We start from the raw sequence: 22,406 nt of genomic DNA on the forward strand, positions 1-22,406 counted from the left end.
TAAAAGGGTGAGTTCAGGATAAAAGCAATCTGTGAGCCTGACCAGGGTGTGAAGCTAATGAAAACTCAGCCCCTGGGAGGGAAGCAGAGGGGACAAAGCTCAATATAAGCAAGGATCGAGGATCACCTACCATGAAAAATAAAGGGAGGGGCCTCTTTTCTGCATTCCTCTTCATGGCTATTGGGAATGAGAGCTGGCACACATGGGGGCAAATAGAAGGCTCTGGGGAAACTGTAACATCTTAAAGGGGATGGGAATGGGGCAGCAGGAAGGACATGAACAAATGCAAAGATTTCTGGTTTTAGAGTTGCAGCTCTAAAGCTTTTCCCCCACAGTTCATTATAGGTTTGTTAGCACAAGATCTTCACAGCTTTCAAAGCCCAAGGGAGAAATAATGGACATCCCAGGCACTATAAGATCAAAAGTGCGGGTACCTTACAGGCACTACTATTTGTTCACTCAGCTATGCCAGCAGGAAGGGGAGTGGTCTGTGGGCTGTGTTCTTTATCATCCTATTCAAGGGCCAATAAAAAAGAGAAAATTTTTTTAACACCTTCAGTGATACATGCTGTCAACACCTGTTTAAGTGATGAGTCAACTGCCTAAGCCTATGTGCGTATATGCAAGAACAGATGCACCCGCACCAATAAGTTCTACAGCAGTCATTGGCGACTGCCTACATTAATAAAAGCATCCTAGGTTCTTAGTGTTGTTTCTTAGTGTATATTCCATATATTGGGAAAGCATTGGCCTTTTATGACAATGTAAATGGGGGAAAGAAGTATGTCCAGGGAAGTTGGTAGGCTCCATGAGGAGGAAAAACACTTTATGAGAGCACAATTATTAGCAGTGCTCCACTGTGCTGATTTGGAACAGGTCCATTGTATTTTCAGCAACTGGCAGTTTGGATTGTTACAATTCCTTGGCAAGTACAATAGAAAGATGGTGGTTTCCGGGGGCATAATAAAAGGGTGAGCCCCAGCTTTTGCACACTGCATTTTATAATTGCATGCATGATGTGCACAATTGGGCAGCACTGCCTTACTTGCCTTAATCCATCTCTCTCTCTCTCTTTCTCCCCTCCCCGCCTTTCTCACTTCCTCACCCTCGCTCATAGCAGCAGTAGCTGCTGCAGCTTTGGCAGATCATCGGGGAGAGCAGAGAAAATGAAAAGAGCTCAGCTATCGTCTTAACATTTTTCCCAAAGGATTCATTTCACCTGATTCTCCGGTTTTCCTGATAGACTTTTTTGTGCTTTTTAATCCAATAAGTATGGATTGATTTCGCATTTTAAACCCCTCTAAATAGTTTTAGGAATGGACTTTCTCTCTCTCCTCCTCCCCCCAGCCTTTAGCCTTTTTTTTTTTTTTTTTTTTTGACAAGTCAGAAAATTGTGAAGTAAGTGGACAGAGTAACTGAGAGCGCGAGAGGGAGAAGACGCTTCCATTCTTTTAGTGCAGTGGGCTGAGGCAAAAAGGCCATTGTAATGGTAAATTGCACGCAGAAAGGAAGAAAAGACTGATAATCAATCACAAATGAAGCATTCGTTTGGATTTTGGCAATTTGCTGGCCAGGGGCTTTTAAATCTATAAACTTTTTTTTCTTTTTTTCCCCATATCTTTAAAAGCACAAGTTTGGTGTACTGAAGACAGGAAGAGATATCTTTACAAAGCTATCATGCCCAAAATATCTGGGAATGGGGAAAGCACAGTGCTGAAACGTCAGTAAAACCTTGCAGTTCTGAAGGAGAAACAGCATGCTGAAATGTTGGTGGGAAACATTTTTAACCTATCACCTTGGATTCCAGCTCTGAAGAAAAATTTTCCATCTCAGACTGTTCTTGTTTCATGTCTTCAGGGATGACTTGTGGTGGGCTTCTGGGGAGTTTAATTTGCAACTTGGTTGTTCTGTGATTGCCTGATTGGGTTTTGTATTTGTCTGAGTATGTGATAGGACAGATGAGGATGTTAGACAATATTAACACCAGCATATCATCTTCAGAGTCCAGCATTACCCATAAAGGAAGATATATCTACCTGGAGGCACTGCTTCAAGGAGGCGCTCCATGGGGATTCACACTGAAAGGTGGACTGGAGCACGGGGAGCCATTAATCATCTCAAAGGTATTTTTCTTATTTTAAATAAGATGCAAACAAGTTAGGAGTGGTGCCTGACTTAAAGAGCAAGAGTTGTAAAATAACAGTGAAATGTTATATTTGACACTGTATTTGGTTTGGTTTTGAAGGCTATTGAGCACCTATTCAAGTCAGTAGGTTTGCTCAGGAGCTACGTATTTGAGCAACACATGAGAGCTCTCGGCATTGTTTAACTATCAAAGTGCAGGTTTTGTCCCACAGGAAGTATCTTGGCTTGCAGGAATTGGCTCTATTTATTTCACTACTATGAATGGGAGTGAGTAGGGGACTCTCATGAGGTGCTGTTGTGTTACGAAGTCATAGCATATCTGAGCATGTTCAGTAATCCATCACTGCCTCTTCTGAAGGGAAAAGAAAGTAAGTGCTTTAAGTCACATGGTGTCATGTTGGCTAACTAGAAGTGTGTGTGGGGAAACAGAATAATAAATACTTGTACCTATTTAGTATGTATGTGTATTATGCTATGTTAGCGGTTTTCTCACCCTACGTACTCTCTACTTACTAAATATCTATGAAGTGTGGTACGTCTTCAAGATTTTTGTTATTTTAATTATTCATGATTGAGTATTGTCAACAGGCAACTAGTAGCATAGCTCACAAGGATATTCTGAGGGAAAAAATGGGAGAAAGAGTTCCTCACTCTCATCAGAACTGGGCTATTAAAAGTACCCAGGTGCCTCAAGATGCAGATACTGAAGACAACAGATTTTCAAAAGCATCAAATTTAATCTATGATTATCTCAAACACATTTGACCTATGGCCCTAAAACTGTTTTGAAAATAGGATTTAGGTAATTCTGAAATTTTACTTGTAGTGGCTCTTAACCATATTTCTCTTCTGTGTCATCTGTCTGGTGCATTCTGCTTGTTTATAGTATGCATTTATATAGTGAGCTGCTAGGTGCATATATGTACTTATGTCTAATCTTACTCCCTCATGTAAACTGGGACGTACGTGGGGAATTCAAATGATTAGAACCAATGTCAGCTACAAGAAAATGCTGATACTCAGAATCAATGTTATTCAAATTCTGCAACTCAGTGTGCAAACACATTCACATGAAGACTGTCAGTCACTTGAATAGTTCACCTGAAATAAATTATTTTTAATTAGTGCATCTACATGTTGAAAGTAAAGATGGGGACTTCCATAAACATTCTTTCATCATAACGGGATGTTAGAATTTTCACGTCATCATCTTTCTTGCAGGACCTTCTTGGAGATAATTTGGCGTAGCCACATAAAGCAAAACTAGCCTCACTGAAATGGTGTTATATTTTTTTCATTTTATAAACATGAAGGACTAACACTTCAGTCAGGTTGTTCACTTTTGTTGGTAGTGTTCTACATTTGTGAGGCAAAAGTTTCTTTTTGCTTTGACATTCTTCTGTGATGTAAAAAGCGCCACACTTTTTTTTTTTTTTTTTAATTGGGGGCAGGGAAGCAGAGAGGAAGAGAGATGGCTCTGGCTGCTGAACATTAATTAATCTATGGGATTTGGTTTCCACAACAACTAGGCCCCTTAATGTCAAACATGCTTGGAGTGTGCATAGTGCCAGTGGGAGCTGTGTGACTTGTGCCTGCCTTCTGTGAAACAACACTGCAAAAATGTGGTGGGTTTTTTTTGGTTGGGTTGTTTTGTTTTTTTTTTTTTAACTTGTAGCTACTGTTTGGTTTGTGCTATCAATGTTAGTATTTCGTTCTTTTGCTTGTGCATTGGTGATGCAGAGCTGGAGAATGGCTTGTGTGTGAAAGCTGTGCTTTTTGGAATTCATGCAGCACCTGTAGCTGTTTCCTAGTTTCCAGTTTCAGCTGAGAAATTCTTCTTGTGTTTCAATTCACTCTCCTCTGTGCTCATCAGAATTAATTGTATATTAATTATTTAGCTAATTCAGTATTCTGATTATATTGTGAAGTAATGAACTGTGGGGAGATGATAAATTGAATCACGTTACAGGTTAAATTTTGTACTTGCACAAGAGTACTGATAGAATCATAGAATGGTTTGGGTTGGGAGGGACCATTAAAGATCACGCTATTCATGCAGGTACACACTAGGAATGATCCAATAACAGTTCTAAATATTACCTATAAATATTGAAAATGTGGATGTTAGTTTTCAATTTCTGATTATTCATAATTAAAGTAGGAGTTTCATTTCTGTTTTGGCTCCCTATTCTGTTTTGGCAAATACATGATATTTATGTCCACTTAACTGTCTGTTTGCATTGACAGAGTGGTGTTAAATGGCCTTAGTGTAAATAAAAATGTAGATTTCAGCAAATATTTAAGCTGGCACCCATGACAGCTTGCAACATGACTTAAAACAGTCAAAGTAACATTGATGTATTGTTATAGAATACTAGACAGATAGAAAATCTGTTTGAATGCAATAGTCCTTTCTAGCCATCAGGAACTGATGCTCATTTGGGACCCACAAGTATTGGCCTCTTTCAGCTTCAGACCAAAGGCTGTGATAGAACTTAAAAACCAAGATGAGTGAATTTACAAAAGGCCCAGATGCACGAAAACTGGTTCTCACAACCCTGTGCAGTTCTTTGGAAAGACAGATTTTTCCACCAATAATATGCCAAGAAATTACGCAAAAGCAATGGGAGCAACAGTTGGGAGTGTAAGTTACAAAACCAGACCTATATTCTCAGCTGGTAGAAGGTGCTGTTGTAGAGATCTGATTTCCATAGTTTTAGTATCGCCTTCAAAATAAGAATGAGTTATCTACCGCCTTTCAGTAAAAGTCCCTTTGCTGTATAGATGTATTGCTGTGCTTCTGTGCAAGAAGACAGGCTGATTTCTCAGTGTGTGTGTGGTTGAGTGCACAGATAGGCACACTTACAGTTAAACACACTAGTAAATGCTTTGCTGAATCAGCCATGATGTTCAGCACATCATGCAACCAAGTCTAAATCAACTTGTCAGAAATGTTGGTTGTGCAGCTAACATGAATTTAGGTAGTTAAAACAGATGACCTTTTTATGCTAACGCTGTTCTTTTTTCCCTGTGGAAAGACAAACCTATACTGAAGCAGTTTCACAACAGCTAATTCAAAGACCTCAACACAGGTCTCTTCGTAATGTGTTTTGCTGGAAGTGAGGGCAGATCGTAAACAAATTTATTACATCCGACCCACATTTTCCCTTCTCCGCAAAGGAAGCTGCTTTGACATTTCCCTCTAGTCCACTTTTTTCTTTCTCGTTTCTGGACTGACCGTATACAACTCATTGCATGAAGGCTGTAGAGTCATAATAACTTATGATTCTGGCTGTATAGGACATCTAAAAGAACATACTGATTTTCAATGAAAAGAAATCTGGAAATGCTAACAGTGTGTCAGCAAAATGGAAACTCGCGGTGTTGACTGTCCTAGAGCAGCACTTAGCCATCTTGGGAATGTAAGGAAGTTCCCTTTGTCTTCTGGAAGCTGCCTGTTGGGCCACAGCGCTTTAGGATTGTGTGTGGTATTCCTAGTCTGCCACCTAAGCGCAAGCTTGTGAGGCAGCCTCAGAAATAAGCTTGGTGGAATCTTCCCAGCATTAATTTTTGTTGTACCGGTAGGAAAGGAATGGAAGAGTGGGCAAAAAGTAGTCAGTTGCACATTCCTTTTCCGCTGCGCCTCAAGGGAACGTCCAAAAATCAGTACCTGAATTAGCACCAGAATGTTACTGGTTAGCAATGGGACAGTGTCCAAAAAGTTGACTCATTGGCTGCAAATTAACAAAATGTATTTTCCCTTTTGTATTGATTGTGTGGTATAAAACATGTTGTCAGTGAAGACTGTAGGTGGGAGTTTGAAAGGCAGCTATAGTCTTAATGTTCTTCCTGGGGAAGAATTTCTCATTTATGTGAGTTTAGAGAATAACTGTCAATCAAATTCTTCACTTGGACCTCTTCACAGTTTCTCCCCGTGTTTTCAAACAAATAAATGTCTTGTGGCGATGAAGAGGAAAAAGAGGCTGGTGGCAGTAGTGAAGTGCCTCTCTAGAACAAGCATGTTATGCTAATTTTTCCCCAGCTGAGAGAACTTTGCAAGTCTATAGACCTCAAAGAATCTGGCCTACATCTCTGGAGAATGTGCTACTCATAGTTATCAAATAATCCTTTGCAAGAAGGTTCTGAAGTTTTTAATTACTTTCCTTTATTAAAACATTACAGTTTTCTTCTGTCCATTAGTGTTTAAAAGGTAACTTGGTATCATAAACGTGTCACTAATACTTCAGAAACAGTAGAAGTCAAATACGCTGTGCTGACCTCTGCTTCTCTGTTTTCAGGTCTTCGTTCATATAGTTCAACTTCCATTTTTTTATTATACCTGTTTAGTAATTTAGAACCGTGTAATTTTGGCCTAGATTTGGGGAGATTTGCTCACACTGGAAATCTCATTAAATAAGTGGTTTCTTCACCTGGAACTAGAAACTTAACGAGAAATGCAAAAGTGATTGCAGGTGATACTGAATGTTTAATTGGAACCTGATTTGGCCTCAAAACCATGATAATACCCAGAAGCAAACCCAGATTTTCATTTGCATATTACTTTTTTGGCTCATCCTGAACTGTAAGATCAATGTTGCAAAAATGAAAGCCCTGGCTGTTCTAGACAGTAAAGGCAAACTGGTAACAGAAGTGTTCATTCCCTCTTGATCTCCTGCAAGAATGTTTAATTTAAGGTAATTAACACTGTTCAGTCTCAACCGTTTTGGAGCCAGGCAAACTATTTCTGCAGTCTGTTTCTCATTGTTACACACAAACCTTTGGAATAGCTTTAGCTGTTGTAGGCCTCTGAAATGCCCCTTTATTTTGAGCTTCATGTTGATGATACTAACAAAAGAGTTGTTTCTCTTGCCTAGGAATCAAAGCATCTAAAGCGTTCTTTCTCGGATAGCGGCTATGTGGGAACACTTTTCACGTGCTGTGCTGTAGTTCATCGGTTCCCTTAACTCAAAAGGGTAGGTTATTTACAGGGACCTCATGCCAGAAGCATGACACAAACTCTGAGGTTTGCCTCTCAGCAGGGATCTAGGAAGCAATAAAAGTTTAATAATAATAGGAATAGCTTGGGACAGAGCCTGAGAAATAATCCTGAATTCTTGTAAGATATTTAGACCTTGTTAGGAGCCTGATCCAATTTCTGATGAAATGAACAGCCCTCTAGCAGTCGGTGCTTACAGGAGCTGGATCAGTCTGTCTTCCACGAGGCTCCCATGCTTGTGCTACTTCTCTAATATTTTTCGTTATGATGCCTTGTTCACCTCACTTGAGTGAGCTGCTTATAGAGCAGTTAGTGACATGTAATGAGAATTTTCCACCATTCTTGACAAAACAAAACCCAAAAGGCCATTCTGGACCCCAGCTGGCCCACAAATACTTATCCCTGTCTCTGCCTCTGATCAAAACACTCAGGGTCAGTGTTCTCCCATTAGGTCAGTAGTAGGAGCCCATTGCTTTCCTCACTCAAGTGCCCAGAGTCCCCATAAACAAAATTGAATTATCTTATGCACTGACAGGCAAAGTTTCTTTGCATCCATTCTCCATATCCCTGTGTGTGATAAAAGGCAATTTAGAAACTGTTAACCTTTTTGTAGGGCTGCATGCACAAAAAAGACAGCCAATACTTGCGTTAGAGAGGCTTGTCTGAAGTTGTCAGAATCACGATAGACTTACTGCCCTGGGCATGAGGACACGGTACTGAGGCAGAGGCATGGTGACTTGTTTTGTGATCATGATTTTTTCTAAATTATTTTTTCTTTGAAAGTTTCCACATTTGTTTTTGTCTGGTCAGATATGGACTTTATTTTTCTCCTCACTGCTGAAGAATAGCTTGGGGCCTCTGTGTTGTTAATGTTTAAAAGAAATACCCCTTTTCAGTATTTATCTTCCAATACACTGCGAGTGGGCTGATGACTGTTTCCATTTCAAAGCCATTGTTATGCTCATGCCTTCTTGCAGAGCATTTTCTGCACTGGTTATGCATTTAGGGCCATAGATGTGGATGTTGTGTATAATATGGCAGGTCCTTAGAAATGTGTTTTTTCTTGTGTAAGAACAGAACAAGAATGGTATATAAGAATCGCCTGAGTGCTGATCTCTTGATGTTTAACTACATCAGCTTACAGGGCATGGAGGGTTGGCATGCTTGTTATTCCTTCACTTCTTTGTATTCACTAGGGAGAGCAGTAAGTGAACAGCAAGTGGGCAGTAATTCGTTTAAGACTAAACCATAATGTAATTGCTTATGCTCGGTCTCAGTCCAAAGGCAGGTGAAAAGGTGCTCCTGTGAGCAAAAAAATAAGTACAGACCTGCACTGACTGGCATCCTGTCTGGGTTGTAGATCAAGATCAAAGACCAAACCAGCCTGGTCAACAGAAATTATTTCTTCTCGATTCCCCTCTTCCTGCCCCCCCAGTACTTCTTTCAGGTTTGGCACTGGAGAAGGGTGTGCTCTGTCTGCTGATGAGCTAAGGGGTTCACTGTGCAAAAACATCTGCCTGCACATCTGACTCTTGTTGCTAGACTGTGGCAACACACAAGGCAGATGCCTGATCGCAGACAACAAAGAAATCTGGATGATGCAGACCTTTGCTTTCAGACAAGCAGAAGGGTACTGATGCTGCCGTTGTTTCAAAGAGCAGAGGGGCAGTTCCTCACCACTCTTCCTTGTTTCTCAGGGCTCAGATTAGGGCCTCACGAAAGACTGCTGATGCCAGCACAAGGGACAGGATCATCTACCTTTTCTTAAAGCCAGGGAGTTGCTTGATGAAAAGGCTTCTATTGTCAGCCCCCTCCATTAGGCTGCCGATCGTTCCCTAGCACAAAAAGGCTTCTGTTCACTTCCACAGCACTGAATTAGCAATTGCAGACAAACTGACTGAGTGACGTGAGCAGGGGCTTGCTGGGCATTGCTGCTGCACCAGCAAAGTCAGCAGAAGCTTTTCAGATTGTAGATAGGCTGTCTGAAGGGGTAGTGCCAGCTGGTTTGTGATGCATCACGATGAGCCCGTACCGGGAATACCTTGGTTGTCCTTATAACAAAGATCAGCACAGATGAATCCCAAGATGCACAGACAACTCAGTGATGCAACATTTATCAATGTGCATGTGGAAGCAAATTACCCTTGAAAAAAGCCATACCCCTATGCTGACATGGGGTGGGGATGATGACTGACAGGTGTCTGTCTCCAGTTGACTAGTCATGCTTTAGAATTACCTCCTTGCCAGAGATCAACCAAAGCTGTGAAGTTTTGGTCCAAATCCGCAGAGATAGCTGGTCTGAAAGATCAGGTCTCCACCACTGCATTGCAACCACATGAGTTACAGAGGACCATGTGCAGTGTAATGTCCTTCAAAGTCACAAAAAGGTGTAATAGAAGAAATATTTTCATCTCGGGTTCTTGGACAGAGAGGAATCCTCTATGATTAAACACAACATGTAATCCTTAGGGTCTATAAATGGAACCTTTGTAAATCCTGCCCTGGCCTTAGCTTACATGAAAGAGATTAGACAGAGGAATGCCATGTATCCTTGTTCGCTTGGCTGTAGCAGGTATAACCAGAGTTAAGATTTACACTGATCTTAGAATGAGAACCAGAGAATGCACTCTTTAAATCAGTGTTTGTGCAGAATAGATGATTGTTTGTGAAAGGCTCTACTACATTCAACCTTTCCCACGCTTCTTGGGAGCCCAAGGCATAGGAAGAAAAACCATCATCGATAATAGAGCTGGAGCTGAGCTAAGCTCATCTCAAATTTCATCAGTGTTTGCCTTCAGGATCTTTTGATGAAGTTCAGAACTGTAGAGTGTGAATCCAGCATGATCTATTGTGCGTGAACTACTCAGACTTTGTGAGGGATCTTTGAAAGTGAAAATGAGATGAACTCTAACTTGCTTGCCAACAAACATTGGTAGTCAAAGAAAAAATATCCAGAGGCCTTTGAAAATAGACTGCTAAACGACAGTATCTTTGTCACTCATTTGTGTATTTCCAAAGCCTTGAGTGGATCACCATCTGGTGGCAGCAGAGAGCATCCAAGCCCAGTAACAGAAACCCCTGAAATGTGTTGGTATCCACCAGCCCAGGAGGCAAATCTCTCCCCCACTTGAGAGTTGAGACAGTAGACTTTGCCTTTGAGCATGATCGACAGAAACTGATGGGCGTTCTGCCATCATTCTGGAGTCTTCAGGCTGCATTTCTGATCCTGCCTAAGAGAGGGTTTCTTTTCATGTCTGACACAAACCTGCCCTTATGCTTGGAACAGGGAATATCCAGTTAATAATAGAAAAATACAATTCAGCATCAGGACTAGCTTGTCTGCAGGAAAATTTGGCATCCTCTAGCAGCCTAGCACCCAGCCACATCAACCTCACGTCTCGGATTTCTTTCTGTGAAGTCAACAGTGTGGTCTGCATTATGAACGCCTGCCAGCGTGGGTGCTGAATGGGACCAAGCCTGCTTAGTACATGTGAGATGTAGAAATCAGACCCGTGGGTAGCCCCGACTATGACACACCAGTGATGGAGCAAGGGTTGCTAGATATTTGGAGTTGCCCTGAAAACTTTCCTTGGCTGGAGCAGGATATTGATCATTGCTGTGTGTCAGATTAATATAATTGAGGAAGTGTAGATTTTCAGTGCACTAAATATGTTTCTCCTTTTCCTTTATAATCTCATCTCACATATGCTCCCATATCTGTGTGTCTCACCCAAAGGGTTCCTGCCTTCTTTGTAGGTCCATGTAAAACCCTCAGCTTTGGCTCACTTACTAGATCCTTGTTTCTGAAGGAGAACTGGACTGTATACTTCAGACGGACCTGCCAGCACCTAGGTCTTTACAGAGACTCAGGTCAGAAGTTGTTAAATGCCAGGAAACATCTTTCCCCTGTGGAAATACAGTCTGTGTCTGTGTACCACACTTAGCACTCCGAGTGAAAAAACATCTTCCTAAATGTTGTAAGTTTCTTTTAAGTAAGAGAGGGCTTGTGTAGGTTCATTCACATGGCTGAGCTGGAAATAGAGTTCTGGTCTTCCCATTTTCAGCCAGACACAGCCTAAATCTATTTCTACAACTCTTGTTACTTTGTCATGAACTTAAAAAAACCCCAAACAAATAAATGATTCCAGGTTTCTTGGCCAATTGAAAATAGGAAAAGGACAACAGGAACAGACAAGACCAGCTTATCCAGGACACAGCTTGTTAACATCCTAACCAATATCCAAGCATAATATTAATTTTTCACACTTGCATTAAAAAATCCCACAAAAAAAATACTCAAACGCCAGCGAAGAATGATTCCTGCTGATAAGAAAATCACTGTGCTTAAATTCATTAATAGAATAGGCTGTGGGATACATTTCAAAGCATGGGGTGAGAAATAAGCTCCCAAATCCCATTAAGAAATAACAGGATTTATGTGCATTCCTCCCATATATTAACTTTCTCCTCTGGAAACGTCTTGTGCTGACTTGGTGCCATTTTTCAGGCAGGTGCAGTGTTTTGCAGTTCCCACAGACCCCTCCAGATAATCTGCCAGCCTGAAAGCCATTCCCTATTCTCACTCAAGAATGGGGATTTTCCAATGCACGGATGAATGACGAGTTTGGCTGACAAATGTCATAGCTCCATGTTCTACTGGGATTCAGTCACACATTCTGCAATGATGCTGTAAGCAGTTTTGTCCTGTCCATATCAGCAGTTAAAATGTTTTAAACACCAGCCAACAGAGATAGAAGAGATACCGGTTTTTAATAGCCATTATCAGTAGTAAGTCATTTTCTGAACATGATTTGACATACACAGGTACAATCTGTGATGCTGAAGTCGTTGGGGAATTGGTTTGTATTGTCAGCGGGGTCAATTTTTATTAGCATTGTTAGAAGTTTTCCACCTTTTTATTGAAGGCAAGTTTTTGAAAATATGCCAAATCTTCACATTTGCCATTACATTTGCCATTACAATACTAGTTTTCATGACTTTTTGCTTTCTAAAGGCATGGATAAATGTAAAATGTTAATTCACATAAAAATGGAGATAAAAGTATTACGGAAATATTTGACAAAGAAATGACAAAGAGATCGATTTCAAAACATGCAAAGTGGAAACAGTTTCGTGGGGCAGAAGGAGGCTGGAAGGGTCTCCAGGATCCCTGAAGAAGACACGTGTTGTGGCAAGAGGTGTTTATTTCAGAAGAACTGAAAGAGCATACAGTCCACTACATGTTGCAGAAAATTCTGACACCTATAGAGAACTATGGACTTCCTGATAAAGAGTGTTCTCTATAGTCATACGGAAGTATTTGTCTTGGTTTTCCGTTCAGCTTAGAATCAATATGTATTTTTTCTGTCATGGTAGTGCCAGCAGGTCACAGTTGAAAACTATGACCTCTTTGTGCTGCCTATGAGCGTAATAAAAAAAAATCTGCTTACGGGCATTCAGAATTTATAGTTGTGATACAGTCAAAAGATGTAAATATAAAAACCCAAATATGGCAATGGCTAAAGAGTGAAGCAAGGGTGAGTCTGTAAATGCACCAGTGCATTTACTACCTCATATAATAATTATGTAGCTTGGAGTTTATGCGTTATTTAATGTTGGATTTTAAGATGTTTACAATGGCATGTAATTGCTGGAATAATTGTGTCCTTGAAAACCTGCAGTAGTGCTGGATTCATTATTGTTATTTTTTTATTCTTCTGTAAAAGTATGCATTATTTAAATGAACGCTTCATTTAGAAAAGTGGATTGGTCCCTAATGTCAGACCTCATGTTTTTAGCCATTGATTGATGATCAGTCTTGCCAGTGGACTGAGAGAGATCCACATTTCTCAAATGCAGTCTCATAGAAACTGGGAAATGAGCTGATGGAATTCAGACCAAAGATCTGGCTGTTTTCCAGGAGCAAAAACATGGCAAGACGCATTTCCAGTTTCAAGAGAGAGGCTTGAAATGGAGAAAAAAATGCAAAACATTTGAACAGAGAGGGGTGGGGTCGTGGGGGGAATCTTCATTTTATCAATGATCCCACTCCCCTCCCTCCTGCCCTGCTTCATTTCATGTTTGCTTAAAAGCAGTTGCCAGTGTTTGTTGAATAGTGTCAGCACAGAAGGGATGCAGCCACTGACCTGACTATAAGGCAACAGCAAAAGGTTAGTAGAATTAGTCTTGTGCTGCAGACTTGTATTAATAGTTGTATTGTGGTGTTGTTGGCACAAACTCTGCAATTAAATAAGTTGTTGGCACTCTTCCCTAGGTTAAATTGCTACCACTGTTCCCCCTGCTTGCAAGTCAATGAATACAACACTTGGGGAGGCAAGTTCAAACATTTTTGTTCTTTTGGGATTCCGCACATTTCTGATTTCGGGCTAAGAGGTTTCTGCTGGCTTTCCTCTGTTGTTGTTCTGTCTCTGCAAACAGTCCGTCCAAACTAATGCCGGAATAACCAAGCAGGGAAGGAGGTGGGTGAGGGGGAAAGACACAACAAAAGACTGATGTAGAAACAAATGCCCTTAGAAGGGGTCCTCGCTTTCTCTCATGCCTGGACCCATGGATGTTTCTTAGCACTGGGCTATTGTTGTAGAGGATTAGGTTTCCATCACAGGTTCATCAGGGGCAATTTACCCTTTTCATCAGCCCAGAAAGAGAGCCACATACATGGGGCGGGTATCCCTGCCTATCCTTGCCCAGAAGTGCAAAGCAGACACTTTTTCCAGACCAAGGCCCTCTTCCCGCTTGTGCATTACTCAATGGCAGTTGGGTTAGGCCCAGGGGCCCATGCACCCCTCTGTGCTGTTCTGCAGGGGCCACTCACAGCAATACACCTCCCCAGTCCTGCTTGCCGGAAAACTTCATATTTCCGATTTATTAACGGTTCCTTCTACTTTGGGAAAAGGAGTCCTTGCGCTTCTTCCCAAGTCTGTCTCTAATTTAGCAACAGATGTTGGCCTACCAGACAGCACCTATGTCCTCACTTGTTCACTAAGGGGTAGATCTAAAAATCGCCATTCCCTGGCATATCATGACTTTGTTTTTCTACAGTGTTTTCAGTAAAGCTAGGGAATCGACTGCAGTCTGGCTTCTCTTCATGACCTACGTTAAGACTAAGACTAAGTTGCAGACGGCTCCTTTGGAGTAGCACACTGTAAACATCAGACACAAGAACTGGAAGTGCTTCAGTCTCTATTTCCCTGTGGCCAGTGTTGAAATGCAGCAAGACTGTGGGGAGACTGTGCTGCTGTATGAGTTGAGAGACTGGTACATATAATGATTTCCTAAGAAATTGGTGGTATACAGAAGGATGACTAGGGAGAACCTTAATCTGTGTTTTCCTTAAGACTGGCTGTTATTTAATCAATCATTCCATGTTAATGACAAACTGCATTTAGAGGTTTCCTTGTCTACCAATGACATGATCTTTCTGTGGCTTATATCAGTGTTTAATGGAGATTGATAGAGAGTGAGCCACTAGCACATCAATAGAAGTTGGAGGTTAGGAGAATAAAGTAAGCAGAAACAAAAGTAAGTGCGCTTGAGTGACTCTGTGTCTCTACGACTTCTTGTGTATCTCATCAGCTGCTTAAACCCAAGGTTCCTCTGCTGCTTGGAGCTGAAGAGAACCAGGGTAAGCACCTATTGTTCTATGTGTTTTATTATTCTCAGGCTGTGATCCTGTCAGCTCTCGTTAACTTAACAGGTTGGACTGTGTCACTCCTTGGATGGGAGACTTTGAAATGGAATGAGAAGTGACACAAAGTGGTCAGTCCGTAGCCCTGCTCCCTCTGAGTCAGTGCTGAATCAATGACCCATCAGAATTTGAGATGGAGAGGGTGTGATAGCACTGCTCTATGAGACGTTCTGGCTTTGGTGATGAGATATTATAGAAGGTCAGTCAGTGACATATTTTGCTAGGAAAAAAATGTGATCCCATGAGCCAAATTCTCTTTAGGATAAATTACCTACCAACACCAGCACCATCATCTTATTTTTTTTCTTGTTCTAGAGCAGCTAAGTGTTGCAAGTGACTGTTGTGAGATGCTTTGGTAGCAGATGGGAGTGCCTGCAGTGAAGTGGTTGTATTTTTTATATATATATATGTGTGTGTGTGTGTGCGTGAGCTGAGAGTGGTTATAGTTTGTAATCCCAGAAAGTATCAGGATGCAAAAAATTCATGCTTTTGAGCTGAGTCAGAATTTACGCTGGAATATAGAACTGAAAGGTAATACATAACTGGATTTGGAGGGGTACCTGCACACCAGTTGCATGCTCTTCTCTTGTCTTAAATCAGTGTTTTATAGACAGTGAGAGAGAACTAGCCATTAGCACAGAAGGTAAACATGTGAGCGTTAGGGGAAAGGAGTAAATACAAAAATTCAATGCCTGTCTAATATGCTTATGACATTTTGATGGAGACAACATACAACTGGTGCTAGTTAAGAGGTCTGATCTATGCATCCAGTCATTTCAGTTTTAAACTGAAATGTTTTATAATTCACAGGGGTTGTAGTCTGCCCTTGTACTTTTGGTGACCGGTTGTAGACCAAGCAAAATACTCACTAAAATGTCTTTGGTTAGTTGCTGCGTCTTCAGCATTCAAGAGTGAGTCTGCTTTTCACAGAATCACAGAATGGCAGGGGTTGGAAGGGACCTCTGGAGATCATCTAGTCCAACCCCCCCGCCAGAGCAGGATCTCCTAGAGCAGATTGCACAGGAATGCGTCCAGGCGAGTTTTGAATATCTCCAGAGTAGATATTAGAGTAATTTGAAAATGGTGGTAATATCCTGCCATTTCCAATAAAAGCATTATCTTCTATCACGCCCATGGCCATGGCATTCACAAGTGACCTAAAGGGCACAAATGACTCCAATGGCAATTGAATCTGAATGCCAGTGTTGTGAGGCTCCCTACAACTGTGGAATATCATTGCCATCTTCAGTAGCAATACCTGGTTTGCAAGGCAAGTTTATTGAGCCAGAGGAGGGGTTTAAAGTATTTCCTAACAAAGTAGTTCAAGGTATGAATACACATTCTAAAATGTGGGAGCTAGGTAAGGAAACAAAAGTTGGAGAGACACCTCTCTGCATGTGAGAGACTGCCTTTCCAAACTCTGCATATATCCCTGCAAACTCCCTATCAAAAAAAAAACCCAACCACCCCAGGAAAGAAAAAAAAAGAAGAAAATGGACAAAAGGGAAGTGTGGTTGTCTCATAGCTGCTCAACAGGCAACTCTAAGATCCTTCTGGCAAGATCAACTGAAGCTGAATTTGTCATTGTTTGGCTTGTGTCACCCAGCTGGTCGGGTCAGAGAGCTTCTCTGACCTGAGCCCACAAGTGATGGACAGGTCTGTAGAGGGCATTATCACAACATAATCACACGGAATGAAAGGAAAACTGTGTGTGCCTTTCTTAACTTCCCCCCCTGTTCTCCAAATCTTTAGGATAATACATCTTTTCTTATTTTACTCTGAATCTGTTAGGGCTTCTCTTATGTAATAAAGTTTTCACAGCAAAATATGGCCTGGAGAGTAGTAAATGGAGCTCTTCCAAGGATCCACAAGGTTCTGCAAAGATTCTGTTGCACTGCTAAAGGAAGCATTAATCACGGTCAGAAATATTTCCTGCTGGGTTGTAGTGTGCTCTCTGGTTTCCTCCATCCCTCAAGCACTAGTGGAAATTCCAGCTGACAAGAAGGTGGGGGTGTTTTTTGCTGCTTTAAGTTAGCTAAATCGGTTTTGGAATAGAACAGGAGCTCTGTAAGTTCTTAGTGGTATTACTGCTCTTGCCAAAACCAACAGCAGTTAGGAAGAAAAAGGCTGGAAGCCCAAAGACTCTGATAAGGAGGAGACCTGTTGGCCTGGGAACTTTGGAATTCGTTTTATCATTTTGTATATCCGTATATATGCGTGTTGCTGGGTTGGGGGGCTTGTAGGAGGACATGCATTTGGAGAAGGTGGTGTCAGGAGTTTGGTTGTTCACTTGGATTTACAGGTTTTATTTAGTTGCAGCATATTGACCATGGTGTGAAAACTGATTTTTAATACATGGAAAACTTAAAGAATGTAGAACTATGAAATATTCTTGGTTTGGTGGCCTGTATAAAGAGACTAGATCTTGTGGACCCTGAACCAAAATTGCGGCAAGACAAAAAGAGTAGAAAAAAATTAGGGGTTTGTGTTGAACAGAAAAGTTTTGTTCGACCCTGTAAAATAAATGCAGGTGAACTTTGAGATGAAAATAATAACCAAAACCAAAACCAAAATATTCTGCTTTAAAAATGTAAAAGTTAAAAGTTTCAACTCTTTTAAATTATTCTTTCTTCCCTGCCTTTTAGGGATGAACACAATTTACTGCATTTAACCTACATGTGGAAACAACCTTGTTCTTGCCACTCAGAATCACACTATAGCTAAATAATGATGCCCCGCTCTTGTCAAAATACGTCTTTCAAAATAAAGCTCTGCTTAAATGTGGAACAATTTAGACTTCATACAACCTATGAATGACATTCCTTTTATATTTGTAGCTTATTTCGACCTTTTGTCTTCTGGTGAAAGAGAGCTGAAACTTGCCAGAATCCTCTTTTAAGACCTTTTCTTAATAGTACGAAGGATATATTAAGCTCCTAGGAAAATTTAGGTAATGAGGTAGAATTTTCATGAAGGAATGGATGTGGTAATATCCTTGGATATTATTCCTATGCATTTCATATTTCTAATGCAATTGTGATGCTTCAAAACACATCTTTTATAGGGGTATGCAATGATATCCACCAATTTGCGCTCTTGCTCTTTTTCCCCTTGTGTATAGGAGCAATAAGGATGGATCGGAATCACCCTGTGCTATATAGTCTGAGCAATAGTAGTTGCCAAGACAGAAACAAGTGTGTCTCAGATCAGCAGTTCTCAAACACTTTCATAAACGCATCTAGGGCTGGCACAGTGCATCAGCACACCCCGGTATTCTGCTCCTCCTACAGCTCCCCACATCTCCTCTGAGCATTGCAGTGAGGCCATAATGAGCACTCAGATACTGGCTGGTGTTGAGACACAGGGCCTGTGGCTAAAGGCTGTATAAAATTAATAATAGGAGAGGGAGCGGCAGTCAGGAAAAGCAATACTGGCTGACAAAAGTAGACTTGGTTTTGTTATGCAGCATTGCTCACGTTATTCCACTGTGAGAGGTGTCAGCAGAAGAATCCCAAAACACAGAGTCAATCAGGACTGCGTGTTACTTTCATACAAAGAGCTATTTTTTTTCTCTGAGAGCTTCATATTTCTGCTTGCAAGAAATACCAATTCATTTCATCCTTGGCTACTGACACAGTTTTACAATGGAGGACAAAAAATGTTTTATGGGCCCCTTGATCCACTGCAGCCTATAGAATAATGTGAATCAAGCAAGGATTGGTCAGCAGGTCAGGGATGCAGGTGAATGAATCCTTTGTTATTCTTGCACTTGTGAAATTGTATTTGTGAGGTACCACTCACATTAAGGAGAAAGTAACTTTTCATATTTTTCAATTACCAGTGATTCTGAAAAAGGCAGTCTGGGCTCTTCTGCGTGGCATGTTATTTGAAAGAAAAGGCATCTCCACATGAGTACTGGCTTCATGATCGTATGTTATTGATAAATAATAATATTCACAGGATAAATATTTATTAATTTACATTTGGGCTGTATATGCTGTGTGCTACTTAGAAAAACATTCTACACTGGTAGCCATTATCCTCTCTGGTTGAGGTACACATTGCAAGCCAAGGACTGGAAATGGCTTGTTTGATGTCAAATGTCAGTGTTACCTTCTCTAAATCTTAGACATGTTTGCAATTGAATACCCGCTGGCAGAGAACGATGCACCAAACCCCTGTTTAGAGACTCAGCACTTAACACAGGAGATATTTATTTTTGTCTTTTACCAAGCACTAGTGACTTGCAATTTTCCCTTCAAGTGTACCCAGGAAAACATCTCTGCAAATAACACTGAGCAATGGCACAAATGAGTAAATGTGTTTTTGGAGACTGACAGTTGCTGATGGAGAGGAGTGCAATAGGTAGTGGGGTGTACAAAATGATGTTACACATCCCAAAAGTGCATTGTCACCTAAATACAGGATTGACGTGCTTTCAGTCTTTGTGTGTTGGGCATTTTTGGCTGCTTGGTGAGTTGAGTAGAGTTGACATTATTGTATAACCTCTTTTTCTGATCCAAACTGATGAATCTCGTCAACTTTCTCTGGGATGTCTCATGTTTCTTACTGTCATAGTATCTATTGTGTGACATTTCAGATGAACCACAGGTGTGGAAAACATAAGATTACTTATGAAAATAATTTTTCCATGTTCCCTCATCTATTTGAAGTCAACAGAGATTTTGTTGCTGCATGCGGAAATAAATGCTATAGCAAAGGCCTGCAGTCTTTGTACCTTACGGTTACCATAGTGGTTGCTTTTTACGCTTCTGACTCCCCAGAGTGCATCTCCTGGGCACATACTGGAGCAAAGATATGTGCATCCTGTTCTCTTTTCTTCCTGTATCCTGAGTAAGGAAGATAAACAAACATTGTCTTGTACCCAGCTATCTATATCTTTTGGCTGTAAACAGTGTGGCGTTGTCAAGGCATGCTTGCGAAAGATCAAGCAAACACAAGACTGTAAAACAACTGTGCTCTTGTTCTACTTCCTTGTGTATGAAAGGCATTTTTAGCAGCCCTTCTCTATCTGATACACATTCATGAAATTATTTCTGTAACATAGTTATCCGAGGCTCTTCTTGGCTGTCTGTAAAATGCTGGCCAGATGTTAACACGTATCCTGTCCCTATATTGCATTGCCAGTAAATAGCACTGCCAAAAATCTGCAGGGAAGGTATGGGAGAAAGATATTTCTGTTTCTTTATTATAATTGGTAACTGGAGCTGAGTGAAAAATGGATTTTCAGGTCACTGGATGTTAAAAAAATATTTGCACTTGATCCAGATCGTTTGTTTCAATAACAGTTTTAGTTTTGTCAATTCCCAGAAATAACTTCAACTACTGAAATAAAATAAAATAATTAAATTTTAATTTAAACTGAAAAATTGAAACTTTTTGTTTTAAAAATAGTGAATGTCAGGCTGTCTTCTTTTTAATGGATATCTTAGATATTCATCTACTAGATCGATCTAGACCTTATCACTCTCTGCAACTACATGAAAGGAGGTTGTAGCAAGGTGGGTGCTGGTCTCTTCTCCCAAGTGACAAGTGATAGGACAAGAGGAAATGGCTGCAAGTTGCATCAGGGGAAGTTTTCACTGGATATTTGGAAAAAATTCTTCACTGAAAGGGTTGTCAGACATTGGAACAGGCTGCCCAGGGAGGTGGTTGAGTCACCATTCCTGGAGGTTTTAAAAAGACATGTGGATGAGGCGCTTAGGGACGTGGTTTAGTGGTGGACTTGGCAGGGTTAGGTTTACGGTTGGACTTGTTGCTCTTAAAGGTCTTTTCCAACCTAAATGATTCTATGATTGTATCTTATCAGAATCAGTATGTGTTTCGAAAATGTTCCCACTACGAACATGTCACCAGTTGGACTTAATCACCTGAGTCACATAGACATTAGAAAAGTTGATGAACAGTCTTTAAAGCAAAGTAGACGAGAACTGAATTTGCAGAAACACTTACTGTCCAGAGAGGTTTCCCTGGTCCTTAGTTATAGGACTGAGTACTCTAAAAAATCTGACTTTCTCACTCAAGTTCCCTGTTGCCTACTGCTCTTATTTACCAGTACTCAGAAGCTCTCACCCATGGTGTCTTTCCACCCAGAGGGGATACTGTGGCCCTTTGCTCATGAATACTGCAGTGGAGAGAGGCAGGGAAAAAAGAGTACTGTGAGATTACTCTGCTGTGATGACCATCATCCTCAGGACTGGTGACGGGACCTCCACAGGAGAAGAAAAGTTCCCGCTGCCTGAGCTAAAAAGCTCAGCTCTAAGCAGAAGGTTGTGAAGAACGGATAAGGCCAAGAAGGAGACGCTGTGTGCTGAACACTAGTGCTTAACCTACCCCCCCAGCCCCAGCTGCCAAAACCTTGTTATTTCAACTATTCCAAATAACTCCTGAGATTTGTCTTTAAATCTAGGGGTAGCACTAATCCAGGAAAAGAGGTTTTGGCAGTGTAAGGCCTTGTCAGTAGAGCAGCTTGTGAGAGTGAAGCAGCTTTTCTTAAAGCTGGCATATGTACACTGGTCTAGTACTTCTGACCCAGTGTAAGCGGTTGACTTTGCTCTAGATTTACCCATGTAGGCTGCATTTGCATTGGCGACATATGCACGCGTTAGAGTGACACAGACATCCCTAGCCCAGACAGGCCTGTAGGTCTCCCACAGCTGAGACCGAAGTTTAGACAACTGACACTTTGTCACGTTTTGCCATTTTTGCTCAGTTTTGCACGACCTGCACCTCAGCCAGACCACCTAGGTCTGTCTCCGGCTGCACTGTGCACTTTGTGTTCAGCATCTAACTACATGTTGCTGGTTTTTATCAGCCTGGTGGAGCATGGCACGGGAATGGGAGCTACCTGGGTGTTGGTGCTCAACATAACCCTCTAGCAGCCCACAGCAATGTCAGCTGGAAGATCATGAGACTTGGTGTTTCTGCCCAACCTTGTTCTCAGTTAAATATTCAGATGGCTGTAATTCCCGGCACATGAGTTATCGCCCTCAAGGGCTGTCTAACTCCCCAGGGCTTGCCTTGGCTGAGGAGTCATGGCGTTTAACTGACTCGGCCAGCTCTAAGGTTAACTGAGGACAGCTGTTGTATGCAGGATGCTGGCTTGCTCCATGGCAGCCTCATGCATCTCCTCCCCACGTGAAACACAGGAACAATCAGAACAGTATTTGAGAGGAGGATGGGAGCACAAGCCAGACCTCTCTGGGATCTGTGCGTGTGTGTGTTAATGAGGCCCAGAGGTGATGCCAGCCAGCTATCTCAAAGTGTAGTTTGCACATGAGTGCACCAAGAATGCATCAGCTATTCAACGATAATAAGTTTTTATAAGCACACGTTTCTGACCATGTCAAATTTTGTACCCATTCAGCTGCTAAAATCCATGGAATTTGACACTGGGGAAACATTTGAGAAGAGTTTGTACAAAAGGGAACTCACATTGCTTCCCAGCTAGAGCCTGAGCAATTGATTGGCTTTTCTAACACAATATCACACATTTATTCCTAAAGCAAGATTAACACTTTAGAAGAAGAAAGATTAGTC

General features: G+C 41.3%; 1 protein-coding gene across 1 annotated transcript in view; it reads left to right on the forward strand.

Annotated features, from left to right (window-relative positions):
- The first annotated feature begins 1,958 nt into the window (after nucleotides 1-1,958).
- SHROOM3 (shroom family member 3) overlaps nucleotides 1,959-22,406 on the forward strand; it is a 154,808-nt gene continuing 134,360 nt past the window's right edge. The window contains exon 1 of the mRNA XM_059826802.1: nucleotides 1,959-2,123. Coding sequence (XP_059682785.1) covers nucleotides 1,959-2,123 — 165 coding nt within the window. The remainder of the gene's footprint in view (nucleotides 2,124-22,406) is intronic.

This window comes from Gavia stellata, chromosome 19 (assembly GCF_030936135.1).
Source record: "Gavia stellata isolate bGavSte3 chromosome 19, bGavSte3.hap2, whole genome shotgun sequence".
NCBI lineage: Eukaryota > Metazoa > Chordata > Aves > Gaviiformes > Gaviidae > Gavia > Gavia stellata.